This window comes from Chionomys nivalis, chromosome 4, assembly GCF_950005125.1.
Source record: "Chionomys nivalis chromosome 4, mChiNiv1.1, whole genome shotgun sequence".
In the NCBI taxonomy this organism is placed as follows: Eukaryota; Metazoa; Chordata; class Mammalia; order Rodentia; family Cricetidae; genus Chionomys; species Chionomys nivalis.
The window spans coordinates 71,699,716-71,723,405 of NC_080089.1; the positions used below are offsets into that span (position 1 = coordinate 71,699,716).

The 23,690-nt window shown below is 44.2% G+C and overlaps 1 protein-coding gene across 2 annotated transcripts; it reads left to right on the forward strand.

The window, feature by feature from the left end:
* Positions 1-2,481: 2,481 nt before the first annotated feature.
* On the forward strand, positions 2,482-23,687 carry Mns1 (meiosis specific nuclear structural 1). 2 transcript variants are annotated; one of them, XR_009057024.1, is made up of 11 exons: positions 2,482-2,584; positions 3,157-3,378; positions 6,371-6,498; positions 7,636-7,738; positions 9,418-9,647; positions 10,080-10,296; positions 10,382-10,489; positions 12,965-13,222; positions 16,499-16,624; positions 18,095-18,239; positions 23,391-23,687. XR_009057024.1 is itself a non-coding variant. In XM_057768267.1 (10 exons), exons 1-10 carry the CDS (start codon positions 2,582-2,584, stop codon positions 18,185-18,187), a joined length of 1,488 nt encoding a protein of 495 aa, XP_057624250.1. In that variant the 5' UTR covers positions 2,482-2,581; the 3' UTR covers positions 18,188-19,736. The 2 variants fall into 2 exon arrangements, 1 of the variants encoding a protein (XP_057624250.1); XM_057768267.1 differs by lacking the exon at positions 23,391-23,687 and having other exon boundaries at positions 18,095-19,736.
* Positions 23,688-23,690: the final 3 nt, after the last annotated feature.

Below are 23,690 nucleotides of genomic sequence, written 5' to 3' on the forward strand. Positions count from 1 at the left end.
TTATTTTATGTGCATGGGTGCTTTCCTTGCATGTGTGTCTCTGCACCACTTGTATGCCTGATGTCCACAGAGTCCAGAGGATGATATCAGTTCTCCTGGGACTGGAGTTAGAATTAATTACTGGAGCTGCTGTGTGGGTGCTGGGAACCAAACCCAGGTCCTCTGCAAGAGCAGGAGGTGCTCCAAACCACTGAGCCATCTCTCCAGGCCTATTCCAGTCATGCAATATCTGTGTCTAGCACCTAGATTATTTCAGCAGACATCTCCAGTTCTATCCACACTGTCATAAATGACAAGGCTTTGTTCTTCCCTGTGACTTTGTCCATCTCTCAGTTGACGGACAGAGGGTGTTACCACCATGTGTGAGTTCGGAGGCCTCTTCAGCATACTGATTCCGTTTTCTTTAGATATATACCTACTAGGGATATTGCTAGATCAGACAGTGGTTCTACTTTTAACTTTGGGGGAACCTCAATACTGTATTCTGTAGTGGCCATACTAATTCACATTGCCATCCAGAGTGTACAAACGTTGCCCTTTCTCTGTGCTCTCAGCAATGTTTATCAGCTTTAGTCTTTTTGAAAACCATTCTTGCTGCAGTGAAGTGACCTGTCATTGCAGGTTTGACTTGTGTGTCCCAGGTCATCAATCATTAGAGATGTTGGGACAGATATGTTTCCATGGTGGCCTTGTATGTCTTTGTCGTTAGAAATGTCTAGGCATGTTCCTCTACACATGGACATCCGGTTTCCCGAGCACCCCTACTGAAAAGACTGCCCTTCACGTAGTGGATTTGGGGGGCTCTCATGTTGAGCAGCAGTGGCCTGCAGATGGTGGGTTTGCTTCAGGCTCTCTATTCTGTTGCATTGGTCCATAAAGCCGAGCTGAATGACAGTTCCACGTGAGCTTTTCAGTATGTCGATGGAAGCCAGGCATACAATGCCCCCTGCTTTCTTCGTTTTGTTTCTCATGGCTTTGGCTTGTGCAGATTCTCATAAAGCAGCTTCTAATTAAACTGTGTTCACTGACCTGTCACCAGCAAACTATCTCTTCAACCTTAACTATTCCAGGCAGTTAAAGCAGTTCCCAGAACTTATCAGTGAACAGATGGTTGAGGTCATATTACTATTTTGCATGTGGAGACAGTACTCCCTTGAAATCACTTTTCAGAGATAGTGGTCTTTACTAGCCCAGTGAGAATTATAAAATTGATAGCAATTTTATCTCTATTTTCTGAAGACATGCTTTTTGTTTCATTTTTCTATTTTAATTCTGATTTCTCCTTGATCATCAGTATTTCTTTCCTTCTGTTTGCTTTTGGTGTAGTTTATTTACAGTTCCTTAATGTAAAGGCTTAAATATTCAAAAACATTTATTTTAAGAACAAATATTAATTTTTCTCTAAACTTTAGCTTTTGGTAGGTTGTGTTTAACGCTCATTTGTTTAAAAATAGGCTTATTAGTTGATCATTGAGTGTCTTAATAACTTTTTTATTGCAATGATAAAACACTCTAATCAAGGTAACTTATAAGAAAAAGTACTGCCAGGCAGTGGTGGCACATGCCTTTAATTCAAGTACTCAGGAGGCAGAGGCAAGTGGATCTCTGAGTTCAAGGACAACCTGGTCTACATAGAGAGTTCCAGGACAGCCAGGGCTATGCAGAGAAACCCTGTCTCATAAAAACAGGGAGAGAGGGGCTGGAGAGATGGCTCAGAGGTTAAGAGCACTGCCTGCTCTTCCAAAGGTCCTGAGTTCAATTCCCAGCAACCACATAGTGGCTCACAACCATCTGTAATGAGGTCTGGTGCCCTCTTCTGGCCTGCAGGCATATACACAGACAAAATATTGTATAAATAAATATTAAAAAATTAAATAAAAATGCTTTAAAAAACGGAGAGAGAGAGAGAGAGAGAGAGAGAGAGCGCATTCAATTTGACCTATAGTACTAGAGGGCTAGAGTCCATGCTTGTGAAGAAGAGGCATAGAGGCAAGAAAGCCTTAGGGCTCACATCAAGATCTGTAAGCAGGAGAAAGAGTGAGCATTCTGGGGATAGTCACACCCCAATAACACACCTCTTCCAGAAAGGCCACACCTCCTAAAAAGATCCTTGCCAAACAGCTCCCAGCACCCACAGTTGGGTAGCTCGCTACCGCCTGGGGTCGCTCTAGGGAGGACACGCCCTTAGTCCATCGCAGTGAGAATTCCGAGGTATTTTGTTGTTGGTGGTGGTGGTGTCTCTTGAGGTTTCAGCTGGCCTTTAGTCCGCGGAGATCAGCTCCCATCGGATGTAAACGGCTCCTGCTAGGGCGCAGCGTCCGAACTTCGCGCCTTCTGGTTTGGTCCTGTGGAAGGCGCGCTGCTGCCTAGCAACGAAGATTCCTAGAGCTGATTTGATGTCGTGTCAGCCAATGGGAGGCTGCCTTGCGCTCGGGCGGGCGGCGTGCTTTGGCGGTTGCCGGGACACAGCGTAAACACCCGAGCTCGCGTTGTGAGGCGGAGACCGCTGCTGCTAGAGAAGACGCGTTTGCAGCCGAGACCGGAGACTCACCCAGCCCGAGGAGGTTTAAAGTCAGCCAGGATGGTGAGCAGCTCGGAGGCCGGGGCAGGGATCGGGGACCTCCAGACTGCATGCGTATATACAGTCTAGAGCTCACTACCTCTGAAATATAATTCGAAGTGCGTAATCCGAGAGGTCAATGAGAAACTTTCATTGCTTTCTAGAAGGTTCCGGGTTGTTTTCTGAGAGACCTCTAAGGCTTTTCTGCACTTTCCCCCCCCGATTCTCACCGAGATAGATATATCTTTAAATCTGCTTTTTGGGGGAGCGGCTCTCTGAATAGTGGTAAAGCTGCAGTTGGAGACCTTCGCTCTCATTAGTACTGTTGAGTTTTGAGTTAAATTACTTCAACTTTTCCCGCTTCCCCTACAAAACAGGGAATGTTATTAGTACCCATTTAATCAGTACGTCATCATTTTACCCTATCCCATTTGAACTTTCATCTGGAATACTATGAATTCAGGAAGGGGGCCAAAGACCCTTCAGCCTGTTACCTATTTTCACATCGTTCGTTATAGGGATTTTCAGCAGTATCTTTTGGAAAAATGGATCGTGGAATATTGAATTATGTGTATTTCCCTCCCCCCGCATCGTAGGCCTCCAGAAGGAGAGCTTTGAGCTTTAGTGAAAGACACCAGAAGCTAGTGGATGAAAACTTCCGCAAATCGTTGCATATCCAAATCTTGAATAAGTTAGAGAGGCAAACCAGGAACCAGATCGTGCAAAATGAAAACGACGAGAGGGTCGAACGGAAGAGATTCCTCAGGGTGCTGCAGAATGAGCAGTTTGAGCTGGACATGGAAGAAGCCATCCAAAAAGTAAGTTTCAGTGTTCGCTGTTAATTTTCTTCACATGGAAAATTTGGAAGATGGCTGCTAGTTCTGGAGTTGAGGAAACAGGAAGCTGGGAAGTGACCGAATCCTTCAGAGTACGGGTTGATTTAGCTGAAGAACTTGGGGTCGGTTCGTCCCTTTTTATGCTTTATCTATAAAATCTGATATGGTACGCCCTTCCTAGGATCGCTTTAATAATGAGCAGATGTGAAACCTTTAGAACAGTCTGTGATAAGAATAAGCATTCTTGATATTAAACATAAATGAAGTCCACAATTGCTAACGTCACAGGTTTTTATGTGAGTACAACTGTGTTGCCTTCTAGATCTTTCTAATAAAAAAATCTTTAAGGATTTCTTTTTTAAAATTTCCAACATTAAGCAGTGGGGGATGAACGTGTATGAGATATACATATGCTCACATTTTTAATTTTTGAAGAATTCAGGCACCATATGCATGTGTTTACGTCCTGATGTACTGGCTAGATCAATCATGGGCATTTCTAAGTATTTTTTGGAGATTGTAGTAGAGGAAACAGACGGGAAATGATAGGTGATTTCTCATAAGCGCGAAGAGAGTGTCCTCATGTTTTGCTAAGTTTTGCGCACCAGCGCACTGTGTGTCCAGTGTTTTGAGAGTGGGTCGGGACATAGCAAGAGGGCCTAAGGGTGCTGGCTTCCTTCCGGCCCAAGTCCCAGTGACTTAGACCCGGTCCTTCAGCTCTGAGCGGGCATACAGAGGGGAATGCCCATCACCATGTGACCAAGGAGAGGGGAAGAACTAGAAGGATGATAATTTCTAAAATTGGGTTAGATTACATATTCCTGTGGAGTATGCTGTGCTCTGGTCAGATCAACATACCCTTAGGAGTGGGGTAAGGATGCCAAAACAAATTAGAATACAAGATTAGAAGTTAAAATTGAATATCAGGTAACTAACAAATAATGCTTAAGTATGTACCGCGTAGTTACATATTCTTAGATACACAGTCATACGGGAAATACTTGCAAAGAAGTAATTCGTCTAAATTTTGTTCTTTTAATCTGAAATCCAAATTCTAATTATCTGCCTATCTTTTTATTGGATAGCCTGATGTGTCTGTGTATTAAATGGACATTCCAGTCTGTATGGTGTGATGTCCTGGTGCAATTTTAATTTGCTTTATAAGATTTCTTATTTTTAATTGTGTAGATTACATTGTGGCTATGTTCATGGGAACGCAGGTGCCCTCAGAGACCAGAGGCATTGCATCCCTTGGGTCTGGAGTGACAGGTAGTGGTGAACCACCTGCCGTAGGTGCTGGGAGCCAAACTCGGGTCCATCTCTCCAGTTCCTGATCTGCATTTCTTGACGCTAACGATGTTGAATATTGCTCATGCGTTATTTTTGTTTTATTTGTTTACTTACTTTTGAGACAGTCTCAATATGTAGCCCTGCCTTGGAACTCAGAATAAGAACCAAGCTGTGCTTGGATGTCTGGTGGTTTTCTTGCCTCGGCCTCCTGATTCTAGGTTACAGGCCTGTGCTTCCTAACTCAGGAAGTAATGAAGCCTCCATGTCTGCCCACCATTTCACAGAAAGTGTAAGAGAAGGTAGTTCAGGGAACCTCTGAGAGAGCAACCAGAGAATACGGGGATACAATAGGATAGCGTTATGTCAGTTTGACACAAGCTAGCATCATTTAGGAAGAGGGAACCCCAGTTGAGAACGTGACCCAGACTGACCTGTGGGCAAGCTTGTGGTACATTTTCTTGGTTGATGGTTGCTGTGGGTGGGTCCAGCTCATGACATGGACCACTGGTGGTCCTGGATTCTTTGAGAAAGCAGACTGAGCAAGCCATGAGGTGCAAGCCACTAAGAAGCATCCTTTCTCGTCCTCTGCATCAGCCCCTGCCTCATGGTCCCTGTCCATCACGGACTGTAATGTGGGACTGTAAGCTGAAATAAACCCTCTCTTTCCTGAGTTGCTTTTGGTTATGTGCTTGAACCCAACATCAGAAACCCTGACTTAGACAGGCTGTGATTGCCACTCACCAATGGTTTAGGGGATAAAAAAATGTGTGTGTGTGTGTGGGGGGTGACCAATGTGTGAAATAGACTAGACTTGAGAAAGACAGCTAGATACAATGCGTGGACCTTGTTTGGTTTTGAAAAAGACATCTTTAAGATGGTTGGGAAATGAATGTAGGCAAGACGTTTGACCTCACTGAGGAAATACTGCTAATTTGTGGTGTGGTTATAAAAAGAACTGCTTGTCAGGTAGATCCAGTGTCGCTGTTTCCCTGGTGGGCAGCAGTGGCCAAAGGTATGTTTTATTTTAAAGCTGTATTTATTTGTATGTGAATCTGTGCACTGTGTGCTTGTCTGGTGCCAAGGAAACCAGAAAAGGGCGTCAGAGCCTCTGGAACAGATGGTGTGAGCCACCATGTGGGTGCTGGGAGCCAAACCTGGGTCCTCTGCAAGAGCAGCCCAGTGCCTTTAATCTCGGAGCATCTCTCCAGCCCCCTGGAATTTGACTTAAAATATTGTAGTAGAGGTAGCAAGATAATAAGAAAAATGGAATGGAATACAAGAGTAGAGAATAAATTGTAAAACCTTGATAAATTTTGAGAAGAATGAAAATATAGGTGTGTTACTATTCCTCACAATACTCTCTGGTAAGGTATTTGAAATATTATTTTTTTGAAATAGTATTTATTTATTTATTATTTTTCAAGACAGGGTTTCTCTGTAGCTCTGGAGCCTGTCCTGGAACTAGCTCTTGTAGACCAGGATGGCCTTGAACTTACAGAGATCTGTAAGTGTTGGGATTAAAGGCGTGCGCCACCACCGCCCGGCTGAAATATTTTTTATTTTTAAAATACACAGTCGACTGTTGCCGTTAGGGTGGCTAGTTTGCTGTTCGGACACATGCAGCTTTGACGGGGAGAAGTCTGAGCCAGGGATGTGGGTAACTAACGCTGCACTTCCTGTTCAGGCAGAAGAGAACAAGATGTTGAGGGATCGACAGCTGGAGCAGGAAGAGAGACTTGCCAATGAGCTGGCCCGACTAAAGCACGAGAGTCTGAAGGACGAGAAGATGAGGCAGCAAGTGCGAGAGAACAGGTGGCATGGCTTCTGCTTCTTACATTTGTAGTCCATCCCTGCACTCTGCCACCCTAAGCCCTGCAAGTGAGACTCTACTTAGATCATCGCTCTTACAGCTAACGTTGTCCCTGGAAACACCGCGTCAGATGCTCATTTACACTGCCCTGTTTGTTACTACTGAGGCCAGGGCTTTGCATGTGCTAGACACGTGCTCCGCTGAATCACGGCGTCAGCCACAGAAAGAGCTGAGAAAATCAGCTGCGGCAGTAGAAGGGAGTGTTAGTGTTGACAGGGAAATCTGAGTATTAGTTCCTTCGGTCTTTTTCAGTAAGGATGAATGTTAAAATGATTTCTAAGCACAAAAGTCCTGACTTGTGGAATCTAGAATACTTGGCTTTTGTTGTTTTTGTTTGAGATGGGGTCTCAGTGTTTTGCCCTGGATGGCTTGGAACTCCCTGTGTAGAGCAGGCTAGCCTCAGAGTTCCACCTGCTTTTGCTTCCCCAGTTTTGGGTTCTAGGGCATGTGCCTCCACTCCTTGTCCTATAATACATTTTTTTTTTTTTTTTTTTTTTGATTTTCGAGACAGGGTTTCTCCGTAGCTTTTTGGTTCCTGTCCTGGAACTAGCTCTTGTAGACCAGGCTGGCCTCGAACTCCCAGAGATCCGCCTGCCTCTGCCTCCCGAGTGCTGGGATTAAAGGCGTGCGCCACCACCGCCCATCTTATAATACATTTCTTAATGCTGCTAAGGATTGAATTACTTAAGCCAGCCTTGTCTTACTGTTACTCCAGACTTGGGAGATACAGTTTCCAGAGAATTGCTAAGATTTTACTAAGACAACCAAAGATAGAGACTACTGGAGGATAGAATAAAATGTGGGAGCCTGGTAGTTTAGTACTAACCTGCTGCCTAGCTTGAAGGCCTAGGTTTGATTTCAGATCCTTAGGGTAGAAGGAAAGAACCCCCACAAATTAAAATAAATAAATACATGTAAAGGAAGATTAAGTTAGGGAAGAGTAATCCGTTAAATCTAATGAGTTAACTGTGAACTTCAAATACCAGTTGTACAGTCTGAGTAAATAAGAATTCACCAGATTTTCTGTGAAGCTGAATTCTTTTATTGTTCTCAAGTTTAAAGCTGCATTTTTCCCACAGCATTGAACTCAGAGAATTGGAACAGAAATTGAAAGCCGCTTACATGAATAAGGAGAGAGCTGCCCAGATTGCCGAGAGGGACGCCATCAAATACGAGCAAATGGTAAAGCTGCTTCGGGTCTGTGCTCAGCCCGGTTCCAAGAGCAGGGCCTCTGTAAAGAACCTGCTCGGCCAGGTCCCCCCCCACAGAAACGTTCAGACCCTGAGTGATTTCCACCGAGCTGTCAGGCCCAGGTGACCCCCACGTTCACTGTTCTTGAACTTGCTGTGACAGGCTAACACGGTACAACTGTCTGTATCCTAGCATGTGGCTGCTGTGCTCTCCACAGTTGTATGTTTGAGTGTTACTGCGTGCTAGGTCTGTGTAGAAGCTTTCCTGCTGTAGAAGCCCCCTTCTCCAGGCTCCTGTTTCCATCCTTGTTCTAACTCTTGTTATCTAAAGTAACCCTTTTTCCTGGTTTTCTGTTTTCATCCTTGTCTAATTCTTGAAGGCAAGGTTGCTCCCAGGAGAGCAAGATCCGGGGGATGCTCCAGCAGCCCCGGTGTGAAAATAAGATTTGCTGAGTTAGCAATCAAAATGTAGGTACATGGCGTCACCCAGACAGTTACATATAAAAGTGTATGTTTATACATGTGGACTGTGAGTACCGGCAAACATGTTTATACACATAGGATTATAATGTAATAACACAATGTTTAAACCAGTGTGGTGCAGCATGCGAACTCCTAAGAATGGTCACAGGCTACTCTAGAAGATTATAGAACAGTGGTTTTCAACCTTCCTAATGTTGTGATCCTTAATTTAAAATTATTTCATTGCTAAGATTCATAACTCTAATGTAAGTATCTCCTATGCAGGGTGTCTGAGGTGTGACCCTGTGAAGGCTCACACAGACGAAGGGTAGTTTAGTCATTACTCCAGTAGGTTTAAACGTACTAGTTAAGTGGTTTGGAAATGCTAAAGAAAAGCAAGGGTGCCGGGCGGTGGTGGCGCACGCCTTTAATCCCAGCACTCGGGAGGCAGAGGCAGGTGAATCTCTGTGAGTTCGAGACCAGCCTGGTCTACAAGAGCTAGTTCCAGGACAGGCTCCAAAACCACAGAGAAACCCTGTCTTGAAAAACCAAAAAAAAAAAAAAAAAAAAAGAAAAAAAAAAAAAGAAAAGCAAGGGCTTTACCTTCCTGAGAGGCTCGTCTGTAACTCAGTGGGAGTGGCGCTGTGTGGGCGAGAATGAAAACGAGAGAGAGCGAGAGTCACAGTGACGTTGGGACCTTTTAGTTGAAATCACCACACTGAGCCTTAATACATAGAAGGCTGTGTGACAGGAAAGAGCTTCATCTGGGGGAGCTTGAGAGTTGTTCAGCGCCCTCAAATGGCAGATGGGCAGGAGGGGTCCTCGGCAGCAGCTGGAAAACAGCAGCCTTAGATACGGACACCGCATAGCTCAGCTTACAGACGAAGCCATAGTTTGGCGGCTGAAGTAGTTAGTTACTGACAAAAATACTTGGAATTTTATGTTTTATTTTCTGAATGTATTATTATTCTGACTTTATTATCCTTGCCAGGTGTTGCCCTAAGCTTCTGGAAAGATTAAGAATACTCCTTTAGGGCCTGACTCGTCAGTCACAGCCTCCAGGTCGCAAAGACTTACTCTTGCTTTTAACCTAATAGATCAAAAATATTTACATAGTAGGCTTTCCCATGTGCAGCTGTCTGTTTATAGTGCTGTAATCAACTGTGTTCACTCCGGAAAGTGGAAGGATCAGTTCTGTTTTCATGCTAGAAACGTGATGCCGAGATAGGCAGGACCATGATGGAGGAGCACGAGAGGTTCCTGAAGGAAGAGAGCATCAAGCAAGACCGGCGGAACAGGGAGAAGGCGCAGTACCACCTGGACCTGGAGAAGCAGCTCAAAGAGCAGGAGCGGAGGAAGGAGGAGGCCTATGAGCAGCTGCTGAAAGAGAAACTCATGATTGACGAAATAGTCAGGAAGATCTACGAGGAGGACCAGTTGTAAGTGTACCCCAAAGGTGCCTGGCCCAGTGTGCGTCCTCAGCCAGCACGAACTGTTCCGTGTGTTGGACGGCTCTTCCTCATCTTTGTCAGCATGAATATTAATAGATGATCTGGAAAATAATAGGTGTATAAGGGGTAAATGACCTAAACCTTTGTTCTTAAATCTGTACGTCTTCTATGTCAGCACACGTGTTTTCTGACGGCACACAGCTTACGTGCAGAGTGCTGCATGGCTCTGCGGGCAGTGTCACCCTTCTGAAATGAGGTGCTTTAAATGTCACCATTAGAAGAGAGGCCCGGTAGTTCTTGGAAAGTCCACCCTTGATACCCAGAAAGTGTGCTGCATTAGTGACTCCAAAACAGTCTATTATTTTTCTGTTGTTATTTTATTTCTGTAACTATAAAACCGTCCCCCTGATTGCTTTTTAGGGAAAGACAGCAAAAATTAGAGAAACTGACCACAACTAAGAAGTACATTGACGAGTTCCAGCAGGAGCAAGCCCTCTGGAGACAGAAGAAGCGTGAGGAGATGGAGGAGGAGAACAGGAAGATTATAGAGTTTGCCAGCATACAGCAGCAAAGAGAAGGCGAGCGGATGGCCAGAGTTCAAGAGACTGAGGAAAAGAGGGCCCAGCGCCAGAATCTGGTATGGAAATGGCTGCTTTTTAAAGAGCCCCTGAGCCCCTGAACCGCCGCCCAGTCCAGGTCTTCTGACCGTGTCTTCCTAACAGCTGCTCCAGAAACTGGAGGAAATGCTGCGGCAGCGCGAGGACCTGGAGCAGGTGCGGCAAGAGCTATGCCAGGAGGAGCAGGCCGAGATCCTGAAGCAGAAACTGAAGGTGAGTCTCAGGGCCAGGGGAGTGACTGCGGAGAGGATTCCGAGATGAAATCGTAGGAGGATAGCGTGGTCAAACCCAGCCATGTTAGTGACTGCACTGTTGGTAGGCAGCATAGATACTGCACTCAAAAGACTAAGACCCAAGCTTGGTAAAGTAGAGCATCGTGAAGAACACGATGTGTTGTTCACAGTCTACACAGCTTACGTGAGCGCACATGGAGGGAAGCTCAGGGCAGTATGGAGGAAGACTCAGTACCGGTGAGTGCTAGCAGGCTGGAGTGCATGTGTTAATATGAGACAGAGTTAACATCAGGGCAGGGACGTTTTTAATCAAAATAAATCAATCCAGGTAACTGTGATAACCCTAAGATACGTGAATTTTAACAGCACAACTTCATGATACATGAGAGAAAACTGACGGGAGGGAGAGGGGAGTAGGAGACCTCAGCGGTCCTTTGCCATTGGTATGCCCGAGTCCTCAGCAGCAGAGCCCACTGCCTAATGGGAGTGTGATCCGGCTGGGCCAGCCCACATTAGAGAAGACTCCACACAACAAACCGCTCCTAGGACACAAAGCAAACCTCTGCATTCACAAGATCCTGTCATATCCAATCTGTTTTCTCTCTACAGTGAAGAATCAGTAATGAGAATGACTGTCTAGTCCTAAAGTATACAGTAATGAAGCCATGTGTTTGTAGAAAAGCAATGAGCAAAGGAAAGATACTTCCCACTGAATGATAATAATTTTTAAAAATGTAGCAAAACACATGGGACATAGCAGAGGTTAGTGGAAAGTATTACCTTTAAGTACAGTCTTGGAAAGCGATAGGTACAAATCAATGACTTGTGTTTATACACACGTGTTTATACACAGATGTTCAGAGCAGGACTTCTGATTGCTAAAACATGAAGGTAGCCTTTATGATGTGCATAAACACGGTGCTGTCTGAGCCTTCGGCTGTGTCAGAGAGTGCTCAAGAATGCTCTGAATGGATGACGTGGGTGGAGCCTCGTGAGCTCAGCTGCTGTCCGGGGCAGCTTTCTCGGAAGTTCAACACGTTGGTGCCATTCAGGGACAGCTGCGGGGCACATTTGTAAGAGCTTAGAGTGACCATGCTGGCACTTCTCCACTGTGGGGACGAGTTGTCACCATCCCTCACCAAGTGGACAGTTTCTGATGAGTGATCGCTCCTCTGTCCCTGCCAGGGAAGGTCCTGAGAGGACGGCCTCTGTGCCCACGGGTGACCATTTTCCCTACATGCCCTGTGTTGGCTTTTCTTCTTTCCTGCTACACTCTGTTTCTCGCCGCTGATTCCTGGGACTGTCTTCATAAAACAGCACACAGTTTCTACACACGTGTCCCTGTTAGTGCTGTGATTCTGGCAGAGAACCTAAAGAATCTCTGCAAAGTTGCTGGGGTCAGAGTGACTGTAGCAAATGATTTTTTCCCTGGTTTTCTCTTTGTAGCCCTGGAACTTGCTTGTAGACCATGCTGGCTTCAAACTCAGAGATCCACCTGCCTATGCCTCCCAGGTGCTGAAATTAAAGGTGTGTGCCACCACCGCCCAGTTATGTACAACAAATGATTCAAAGGTTTTCGAGTCCATGTAACAAGGTTTAGACAGGAAGTTTGGCAGCTCCTACTGATAACTCGTAGTCCTTATTACAGACCTAGCAGAGGGTGTGTGCACATTTTCACAGTACAACAGTACTTTGGCCAAACACCTCCCTCTTTTTTTCTTTCAAGATGTCTTCACTGTTGAATTAAATCAAATTTTGCATAGGTGGTAGAGTCCCAGGATTGCCAATATCGTGTGTGTGTGTGTGTGTGTGTGTGTGTGTGTGTGTGTGTGTGTGTAATGGGATGTGATAAACTCAAGACACATTCCAGACTCAATATCACAAACTCCACTGTCTTCTCCAAGCCTTTGGTGTCTGTGCAGTATGTGGCAAGTAAGTGCAAAACATCGAGTGTCAGCATCGTGTGCCCAGAGCCCAGAGAAGAAAGGGTGTCTTTGAGGGGTGTTGTTATTTTCAGAAGGGAGTGGGAGGCACATGTTACATGGAGTGCAGTGGCTGGTGTAGACGGTAAGGGTTTGAACGTACGGATGTTAGGTGACTAGGGTTTGTGCTGGGATTGGGCAAAAATGATCAGGTTAGAAAAGATGAGTTAAAATTTGTGCCAGTTCTAGTTGAATAGACAGATGATAGAACATATATATAAGTAAAAATAATACGACATTTTATTCAGATAGACTTAAGTGGGACAGAGTGTTGTCATGAAAAGGCTTAATTCTGTTTATATGATTTCATAGTGTAATGTGTATCAAACCCAAATCTGCCTTTCCCAAGACAAGTTCACCAGCCCAGGTTGGCTTCAAGGCCCTGATCCTCCTGCTTCTGCCCCCTGTGTGCTGAGATTGCCCTCTCATTAATGTGCAAGGAAAAGCTTAACTCTCGCTCCATCCTTGTGCAGGAAGAAGCAGAGCAGAAACTGCGGAAGCAGAGGGAGATGAAGCAAGACTTTGAAGACCAAATGGCCCTGAAGGAAATAATACTACAGGCCGCAAAAGAGGAGGAGGAGACCTTCAGAAAAGCCATGCTGGCTAAGTTCGCTGAAGACGACCGGATAGAGCTCATGAATGCCCAGAAACAACGGATGAAGCAGCTGGAGCACAAGCGGGCCGTGGAGAAACTAATCGAGGAGCGGCGCAGCCAGTTCCTTGCAGACAAAGTAAGGAGAGCACTGGGTTCTTCAGTCCTCATTAAACGTTTGCTGAGCGCCTGTGTGTGAGAGAGCAGATGACAACTGCGCGTGTGGTTCTCTCCTTCCGTTTGAGGCAGGGTCTCTGGAGTTCTGCTGCAGATGTCCTGGAGGCCAGACAGCCCGCAGCTTCCGGGGATTCTCTTATTGCTGTCTCCGTTTTTGTTAGAACCTGCTTTCACCTGCGTACTGGGGATATGAGCTCAGGTCCTCATGTTTGTGTGGCAAGCACTTTATCCACTGAGCCATTTAGGTGTCATACTATGGTAATATTTGTTTATTAATCATATGATCTATAAGTTTACTGAGCGATCATTTATTAAGGCATCTAGAAACTGGTTGTGAGGCTTTTATGTGGCAACATCTGTGTCGTCTATGAATTTACAGTCTTGGTTGAGAAAAACATAAATTATATTTTATGTGTGATGATAATGGCATGGAGGTATTGGTATAGCAGAGAGGAATTCCACATTATGATACCTTTGTATATTAAGATGGATTCCCGTCCCCGCAAGAAGTCACTGAAGAATTAGGAAAACTGCATGCTAAGGTTGGCATGTGGAAAGGTGATTCAAGTGGCAGCATTAAGGGAAGATGTGAAATGGGTGATGCTGGATCTGGGGAAACCAGTGGACAGTGCACTGGGCCTCAGGGAGAAGAGGTAGAGTGTGCAAACAGAGGCCGGACATGCAGCACTGACGATGGGAGGAAGGTAAGCCTGGAGGGGTCGCTGTGGATCACAAAGATAGTCACCTCCCTCCTCAGTGAGAAGGCCATGCCCTAGAGATTATGTACAGGGAAAAGTAGATTTTGAAGGAGTAGGTATTTATTCACATTGATTTTTGTGGCCTAAAGAGGTGAATTGTTAGAAACGTAGTTTAGGAATTGGACAGGGAACCAGACTATAACTTTGACATTCCGACTTAAATATTTATGTTCCATTGACAAAGCGGAAAGAATACTCAAATGGTGTGTGTGACTGAGCGGGTGTTTGAAGCACCTGGCATAGCCGTGTGTGAGGGCTTTAAAAAGATGGGGCATCCGAGTGTGGCAAGTGCAGCTTCCTAGGCACACAGAAGGTGCAGTGTGCAGCAGATGTGCACGGGAAGCAGCAGTCGGAGGCCACAGAGAGAGTTTGAATATTCTTTTCTTAAAAAAATGAAATGAAACTGCGTATGATATTTTTCCCCTTGCATATAGGGTAGAGGAAGGAAGGAATCAAAGCAATCCAAACATCCCAAATATGTCAAACTCAAAGAGCACGTGTGCAGTTACATTTTAGAGGGAAGCTTAGGCTGTGTTTGTTTGTTTGTTTGAGAAGTGCTTACCTGGAAGTAAGTAGCACAAAGAGATTTATATGAGATGGTGTAATAGCAAGAAAGCATCAGGGGGCTTAGGATCGAGTCTTGGAGAACATTGTAGTTTTAAGATGAGGAGGAAGGAAAGACCAAAGCATGTTCAAAAAGCTAAAAGACTGTAAATGGCATAATCACAGAAAACCAGAGGCCAGCAGGGTCTCCTGCTCCCTGAAATTTCTGCTTGGTCTCCTTGTAACTAGTCAGTCTGCCAGTCAGTGGCTTTTATAATTATCATGTCCTTTTCACACTTAAGCCTCAGTGGGCTCTTAATCAGATAAAAGCCTCCATTGCTCAGGCTGGGTGTAAGTCAGTCTCGGCCCAAACCTAGCCATTAGGGGAGATAATGATCTATAAAGTGCAGTTTGCCTGACACGTGCTAAATATTTATAAATGTTGAGTTAATGAAGGCAATGACTGTGAGCACAGTAATTAAGAAGGCAGAAGAGGAAGACGCTTTGGAATTGCCTATAAGGCCTTGAATTCCCTCCTGTAAAAGGGAAGGACCAGTGATGGGATGGGCCTATCTAGGGGTCACAGAGCTGAGAACAGTCATAGGTAACCCAGCAAGACTTGTACACACACGACAGCTGCCCAGGGACACAGACACAACTTACACTGTAGGAATGACAACAGTTTGCAGATGTGGATGTCTTAACAGTTCATGACGCCGTGCCGCCCTGAGAGCCTAAGCAGGTGTCTGTCATCCTGTCTACCTCTAAGAATCTGTGTGGTTTAGACAAAATCCTAAACATTCCCCAAGGCATTTCTTACTGACAATCATTTCAGATCTTGTCCCACACGTGCTAACTCACTGTAGAATTTGTGACACAGGGCTGAACACTTAGTGTGGGGCGCACGGTACAAGAAGGGAAACCTTGTGTTGTGCCCAAGTTAGAGAGGCTACGTCATCTGATAAAAATGCCGTAAGCAGGGCTGGGCTTTGGCTCAGTGGTAGCGTTCTTAGGTAGCCTGTGTGGAATCCAAGTTCCATTCCCACCGCTGCAGATCCTGTTCAGACCCTTATTTGGATAAAGTTCCGTGTGTCCCTAAGGGCCTTAAGACTATTCAGACAGCATCACTTCTGCACTGTATGGCTCAGGGCCTTCGAAGAATTCAGGATTCTCAAGAGAAGCACTAGAGCGCCTCTGCTGGCCTCTGCTGGCCTCTGCAGTGCTCCACACCTGCATATGGAAAATGAACTTCAGACAAGCCTGGTCTGTTTCATGCACATGTTTCATGTTTTTTTTTTTTTTTTTTTGGCTCACATACTGTAAACAGTTTTGGGTATTGGGTACCTGGTATATGATGGGAACTCCATAAATGTTTGCTAAATTTATTAGGGAATTGCTCTTTTGAATACATTTTTTTCTTGAGATTGAAAATTTTCCTAAAAATACACACTTGCCTCTTTAAAACTTCCTGTCATAAGGGCTAGGATTATAGCTCAGTAATAGAGTGTGTGCTCAGTAGGTGCAGGGCCCAGGGTCCAAACACAAAAACTACTAAATAAAGAAAACCAAAAATGTGGGTGGGACATAACTTGTTCTTAAAAGTTTAAAGAAATAGCGATGATGGAAATACAGGTACATTGTCCTTTCCTAAGCAGAAAGGAGGAAGAGTGGATTAGGGGATGAGAATTGGGGTGGGGGAGACGACTATGGCCAGGATATACAATAAATAAAAAATAAAAATAAAAAATTAATCTTTTTATTAAAAAATACAGGTATGTCTATTTGTATATGTAAAAGTCATACACTGTTGTCTTCTAAACTTACCATGAACCCATCAGGCTTGTCATTCAGTTCTCTGCAAGAACAGTTAAATTTGTAAATTTCATAAGAGATTAATGTATTTTGTGACAGTTAAGACACTTTTACTTCATTTCCAGAAACGCGAGCTGGAGGAATTGCAGCTACAGCAAAGACGGCAAGGCTGCATCAATGAGATTATTGAAGAAGAAAGGCTGAGACTCCTCAAAGAACATGCTGCAAAATTACTAGGCTATCTCCCCAAAGTGAGTGAGAACTTACTTTAGTGTGTGATCTTCATGACTTGTAATAATGGAGAAAACAATGACCCGACTCTAGATGTTGGAGTGTGTAACTTTATGTGCTTTCAGGCTGAAGCCCCGTAGTCCTTTCTAAACACCTCTATAGGAAAAGTTGGTCTTGGAACATAATTAGCTATTCGAGCCAGAGTTATTGAACTTCTTTTTTAATTTATTATTATTATTTACTTACCTACTTACTTTTTGAGACAAGGTCTAGTGCAGGCTGGCCTGGAACTCGCTCTGTAGCTGAGGATGACCTTGAACTTCTGGTCCTCCCTGCTTCTACCTCCTGAGGGCTGGGACTATGGTAACTTTGCTGAGTTTATTTGGTGCTGGGGATATAACCCAGAGCCTTGTACACACTGGGCAAATGCTTTATGCAGTGAGCTACATCTTTATGCAGTTAGCCAGTCCCTGAGCTAACATTTTTGAGGTTCTTTCATCTCCTTGTTGAATGGGAAATCTAAAAACAAACTACCCTAGATTCAACATTGAAGATGATGATAAACATCTAAAAACAAACTACCCTAGAGCCAACATTGAAGACGATGATAAACGTGCTTGACATGAGACCGTGCTGCAAACAGTGGATTTTCATGTGTATCCGAGACACATAATGACTGCTAATAACGCGCTTCCTAGTTCATATAAACACGGGGATTCATAAAGCCATAGTCCTTCGAATACACAAGTCATATTGTTTGAGGCCTTTATTGACTGCAGAATCAAGTGTGTGTTTTGTGTTCAGTCCCTGACCAATGAAAGGAGAAAGAAAGTTATTAAAAGTTCCTGGCCACAGGTCTTATAGTCTAACTAGTCAGGCAGATTTAATGCAGAATGATAGACGGATGCTAAAACCCACTATGACTGCTCTGTTTAATAAAACAGACTATGAATGCTAAGAAGACTTTTGGATTTCAACATTGTAGTGAGAAAATAGTCTGTAGGGCAGACAGGACCTATTAGCGTTAAACTCAATGTCCCAAAATGAGCTTCGAACTGAGGCATGAAGAATGTAACCATGCAGTAATGTAGCCCAGGCCAGCCTTCTCACCCTTACCACCCCACCCCATATACTATGACAGCTCATTTAGACAAGCGTAGAGTACAGTAGGCACAAAGCTCCGTTCCTTCCAGGCAATGTAGCCAGTCATTGTTGGAGCTAGATGTTCTAGGTCAGTGCCTGTATGTCCTTTCTACTGTGAAGGTGACGAAATTGGGGCAGCTCAAGAATATTCAGGATATACTTGAAGACATATTCTTTGGAAAGTACTAATATTTTTTAATTAAGTTTTATTAACCTGTTGGATGGATTTCATTATCTTGGATAACTTTTTTAGTTTTGTGTCCCTGCAAGTTAGCCCTAAGAGCATTCAGTGAAATGCTCTCATATTCAAAAGTAACCAACAAAATGCTTTTTTTTTTTTTTGGTAGGGAGTGTTTAAAAGAGAGGACGACGTTGACATGCTCGGTGAAGAGTTTAAGAAAGCTTATCAGAAAAGGGGGGAAGCCAGTGAAGAGAAGTGATCAGCTCTGCAGGACGGGTGAAACCTGGATTTCTCAGATGCTACCACTAGATGTCAGTGTAACTGCTCTCTTCCAGTTGGTGACAGTGGGTCCCCAGTGTCTGCATGTTCTAAAACATCCTCCTCTTTCTCCATTTATAAACAGTTAGACGAAAATTAAACACGTCAGTAGTTTAACTGAAGGATTAGTCACTTTATTCATTGTGCACTCTACGATGGCGTGCCACAGAATCCCATAGAACCACCGAGGCCAAGCAGAAGCAGTTTTTTCTTTCTCTTGCCAGTTATCTCGTTGGCACTCCTGCTCTGATTTTAAAAAAGCATTTTACATGTGTTTGCCTGCAACATTTTACATGTGTACTACATGCATGCAGTGCTCAAGAAGGCCAGAAATGGGCATCATATCCACTGGAGTTACATTGTTATGGTTGTGAGCCACTATATGGGTACTGGAAACCAAACCTGTGTCCTCTGCAAGAGCAAGCAGCCTGTGCTCCTAACTGTCTGATTTTAGGTCTTCTAGGTATGGCCAACCTGGCATGTGGTCAGGATAAGTATGAATGCAGCCCAACACAAATAGCAACCTTAAAACAATGCAAAATTTTTGTGTTTCTTTTCTTTGTTGCACAGTTCTCAAGTGTGAACTTTAGTAGATACACAAACGTCATGTGAGGATAAAGTGTCAGCTTTTCCTGTTCGGTGTGTTGTTACCTGTGCGTCTGTCGTATGTTGAAGTACATTCCTTCTGTAACCTACTTTGTTGGCAGTTTTTGTTATATAAAATGTTGTTCAGTCTTGTGCTGTTACAAACTTTCTTTGTTCTGTCAACATGGCATGTTTATTGATTGAACGCTGACTCATCTAGGATGAGCCCACTTCGTCATGGAGCGCGAGCTTCCTATGCACTGTTGGAGTTGCCTGCTGGGGTCAAGATGAGGATTTCTGCATCTGAGTTGATCGGGATATTGGACTCTGGGAAGTTGTTGGTTTGATTTTGTTTACTTGTCCCTTGAATTGGCATTACATAGGTGGTTGTGAGCTGCCCTGTGGTGCTGGGAACTGAACTTGGGTCCTCTGCAGTAGCAGGAACACTTGACCACTGAACTCCTCTCCGGCTTCCAATGGGACTTTCTGTTATCTGTTTGAGCTCCTTGACCTCCTTTCTCACCATGGGTCTGTTAGATTTTCTGTCTCTTCACAGTTAATTCTTGGTAGGTTGTATATCTCCAGAAATTAATTTATTCTGTGTAACCCCAATTATTCATAGATAATTTAAATTTATAACACTCTTATGATCCTTTGTATATGGTACAATGGACGTGTCCCTTTTCTTCATCTCTAATTAGGCATTTTCTCCTATTGGCTAAAAGTTACTTTCTTTCGACAGCCAGCTCTTTCATGTGGGTTGAGTATATGCTGTATCTGCAATTGCTTGGCATAGAAGTTGGGATATTTTGTTGTAGCTGTTGATTTTTGATTTTGGAATATTTAAAATACACATGATGTCTTGAGAAAGGGACCTAACTCTGAGACAGTAACTCACATCCCACACATTGGCATCAAGCTCTGTTTAGCAGCACACTGCTGACCCTCATTCCTCAGCCTCCTGGACGCCAGAGTTTCAGGCACGCACCACCATGCCCAGCTAGCATTAATCCTTTTATTTATTTTAGAAATCAAAGTCTTTAATTCTTAATCTTTGTGTTACTTGTGAGTATGGGTGTGACCTGTGCTTGTTATGGTTGTATTTGGGAGTCAGAGGACAGCTTGCAGGAGTTGGCTCTCTTTCCACCAGGGATCAGGTCCCACTGAATCAAGGTGGGCCAGGTGCCCTTTCTACTGAACTATTCCACTGGCCTTTGTTTATGTCTAATAATGTACCCTATACTCGTAGGCTGGAGGTGATCTTACACATGACTTTTGGTTAACTGGTGTTTTGCTGCAACCTGTCATGTGAAGTCAGATTTGGTATTTTACACCTATAGTGTCGAACCAGCGACAAAACAGCTAGATTCTCCAGACCCGGCTAGCGCTACATGACCTCTGCTATTTTTGTAATTTATTTCTTCTCTGATCTTTCCTGTTTTTCTTGCACTGACCAGATAGGATTTGGCTTCAGTACATTACTTGGGCATTTCTGCAGTGCTAAGATGATACTTTCTTCTTATATAGGCATTTTGCTGCATTCCCATTTTGTGTAAAAAGTTTTAAATTTGCTTTATTCTCTTGAGCCCACTGGTTATTTAGGATCGTGTGGCATAATTTGCATGTGTTTGTAAAATTTTTAAGTTCCTCTTGTTGGTCTATTTTTTATACCATCAAAGTCCAGAAAGATTCAATATGTCTTCTTAAATTTGTTAAGACAGGTGGTCTGTTCTGGAGAATGTTCTATAGATTGGAGAAGATATGTATTATGCCGTTGGAGAGAGTGTTTTGTGTCTTTTTAGGCTCATTTATTTAGTCTAAAGTATAAATTAAGTTCGCTGTGTTTCTTTGTGGTTTTTGGACACATAGTGTTGTGTATCCCAGGCTGGCTTTGAACTTGCTATTTGCCTGAGGATGATCTGAACTTCTTACCCTCTTGTGTCTGCTTCTTGCTGATGGGATCATGGGTGTGGGCCACCAAACTAGATTATGAGGAGACGGAGATTGAACTCTGAGCTTTGTTCATCCTGGCAGGCACTCTTTAACTGGGCTACAGCTAAGTTCAGTTTTTCTTTTGATTTTTCTGTCTGGTCTATTGTTGGATATGGAGTAATAGCTGTCTTCTACCATTCTAATATTGCAGTATGTCTTTCCTTTTTGCAGATGTCTATGTATTTTAGTTTTGTTGTTGGTAGATACATGCTCACCACCATTACCATTGATGACTTAATCCTTTTACCATTATGTAAGGTTTTCTTCCCTCTTTTTATAGCTTTTGACATATCTATTTTAAGTACCCATTCTCTCTTGGTTCCTGTTTTTTTTTTTTTTTTTTTTTTTTTTTTGGTTTTTTGAGACAGGGTTTCTCTGAGTAGCCCTAGCTGTCCTTGAACTCACTTAGTTGACCAGGCTGGCTTCGAACTCTTGAGATCCATCTGCCTCTACCTACCGAGTGCTGGGATTAAAGCTGTGTGCTATTCTTCTGGCAGTTCCCATTTTCATAGACTGTATGTTTGCCATCCCTCCACATTCAGTGTCTTTTCTGTTAAATGAGTCTTTTAGAGGCATCATGAATTTGTTTAGTCCCTCTATGGAGCAGCTGGCTGTGTGTGTCAACACAGGCTAGAGTCATCAGAGAGGAAGGACCCTCAGTTGAGAGAATGCCTCCATTCGCCCCAGCTGTAGGGCAGTTTCTTAGTGATTGATGGAGGAGGGTCCAGCCCATGGTGGGTGATGCCATTCCTGGGCTGGTGGTCCTGAGTTCTATAAGAAAACAGACTGAACACGCCAATAAGCAGCCCCCCCCCCCATAGCCTCTGCCTCAGCTCCTGCCGCCAGGTTCCTGCCCTGTTTGCGTTCCTGCCCAGACTTCTTCAGTGATGGACAGCAATGTGGAAGTCGAATAGACCTCTTCCTCCCTAACTTGCTTTTTGGCCATGGTGTTTTGTCAGAGCAATAGAGACCCTGACTAACCCTCCCTCTATCAGGTTCTCTAATTGGAGAACTTAATCCACTCATACAGTACCGAGAGTCACTGCTTTGCTGAATCTTTTCTTCCTTCTTTCTTCACAGTTTAGAGCTTTTCTCTAATATGTTTAACCATTGCTTTTTACCCATGGGTCTTGTACAAGTTGTTATTTTATGTTGGTAACTTTGATTACAAGAAAGCAGCATATATGTCTTCTGCACTGTTTTGTGTGCAGTTCACAATCACATCTTTCAAACGGTAGACCCTTGACCAGATTGTTGACACTTTTTAAAAAAACACTTCCACCTTATAAAGATGGGAGTGATTTTCATGGCTCCGTCAGTGTTAGCATGCTCTCAGTTTGACTGAACTGAACTTCATCCATGCCTACCATCAGCATCCCCTTCTATCAGCTGAGGTGATGAACTCACGGGCTGGTTTGAGAAAACGTTACCTGTCCATCTCTGGAGGACGACTGAGCTGGGTTCACTATTCTTGGCAGGTTTTTGTAGTTTTGTCATTCCGAGCTTTGAATTTATCACTCCATTCTCTTACTGCCTTTTAGGTTTCTGAGAGACATGAGCTACCTGGTGTCCAACTCCTTTAAATGGGAACCTTTTAGGATGTGTTGTCTGTCTTTGACAGGCTGATACTATGCCATGGGTTGGTCTTACTTGGATTAAATCATTTAAGGCCTCTGATCTTCCTGTCCTGAACATTTTATGTTCGAACTGAGAAAGTGTTGTTTCTTTCATCGCTCCCCCTTTTTCTCCTACCCCTTTATGAGCCAGCTTCTCCTGTGTTTACTTGGGAGCTGGACTCCTCTCTCCTCTCCTGACTGTATTGCCCATCTCTAGGGTGACAGATCCTTCTACTGACACTTGATCCTCTACTGCATTTTCATTTTATTCACTGAATTTTCATTTTTAAATAAAAAGCCAAATCTCTTTTATTGAGTTTGTGTATGTCCATCACCTTGGAGTCAGTCTCAGGCACCTTAGTTTATTTGGTGATGTCTCCCCCATTTTAATCCTCACGGCAGACATCACCCATGCACTGGGAAAGCAGGCACTTCCTCAGACTTTGCAGCCTGGCTTTGGCCTAGAGTGTCCAAATGCTCTTGTCTCCGTTCACTGCAGCCCCTGCAGCACTACAGGGTGCCTCAAGCCCAAGGTCAGCATGCTAGTTCAGTGTGGACTGCACCACGGCCATCTATGCCGCCACAGCACCTGGGATGGGGTTGGCAGCTGGCGGGGTACACAGCTGAGGCCTGCCAGCTATGGAGGGTCCTAAGTGCATACGCAACGCAAGGCTGCTGCAGTCGGCCAGACCGGATATGGGTTGGAACTTTGGTCTATCTTGCAGGAACCATAGGTTCCATTTTAGCATCAGGGCAGGCATATTTACTGGTCTAGGGCCAAGAGTCTGTTGAGTTTTACTGTCATGGGCCCAGTGCTGGAGACCAATGAAGTTTCTTTTCCCTAACTGTCTCTCTGTGTATCTCTGTGCTGTGCTAGAGGAAGGGTAAACTGTCCGGCCCTTGTCAACAAAGTTTTCTTTGCTGTAACCAGGAGCTGTCACTTTTACCTAGGTGTTACTCGGTGCTCTTTCCACACTGTCTCTGAATTACTGAACACAGGGTCCCGCCTGCATCACTGCTGTTCGGATGCAGCAGCCTCGGGTAACAGGTAACCACCTAACTGAGGTAGTGTATCCCTGGAGTCTTGTTCTGCCCTATGCTGCGTCTAATGGATTATTGTTGTAATATGGGTGGCGGGCTACGTTCCTGGCACCTGGCCGCCTGTACGGCTAGCTTTATACGAAATAATTACACAGAAACTGTATTCTTTTGAACACTGTCTGGCCCATTAGTTCCAGCCTCTTATTGGCT

Excerpts from the sequence above, each read along its gene's own strand:
- Mns1 (XM_057768267.1), top strand. Across the intron at positions 7,739-9,417 it reads CCATCAAATACGAGCAAATG|AAACGTGATGCCGAGATAGG; the intron begins GTAAAGCTGCTT and ends TTTTCATGCTAG. Across the intron at positions 16,625-18,094 it reads TACTAGGCTATCTCCCCAAA|GGAGTGTTTAAAAGAGAGGA; the intron begins GTGAGTGAGAAC and ends TTTTTTTGGTAG.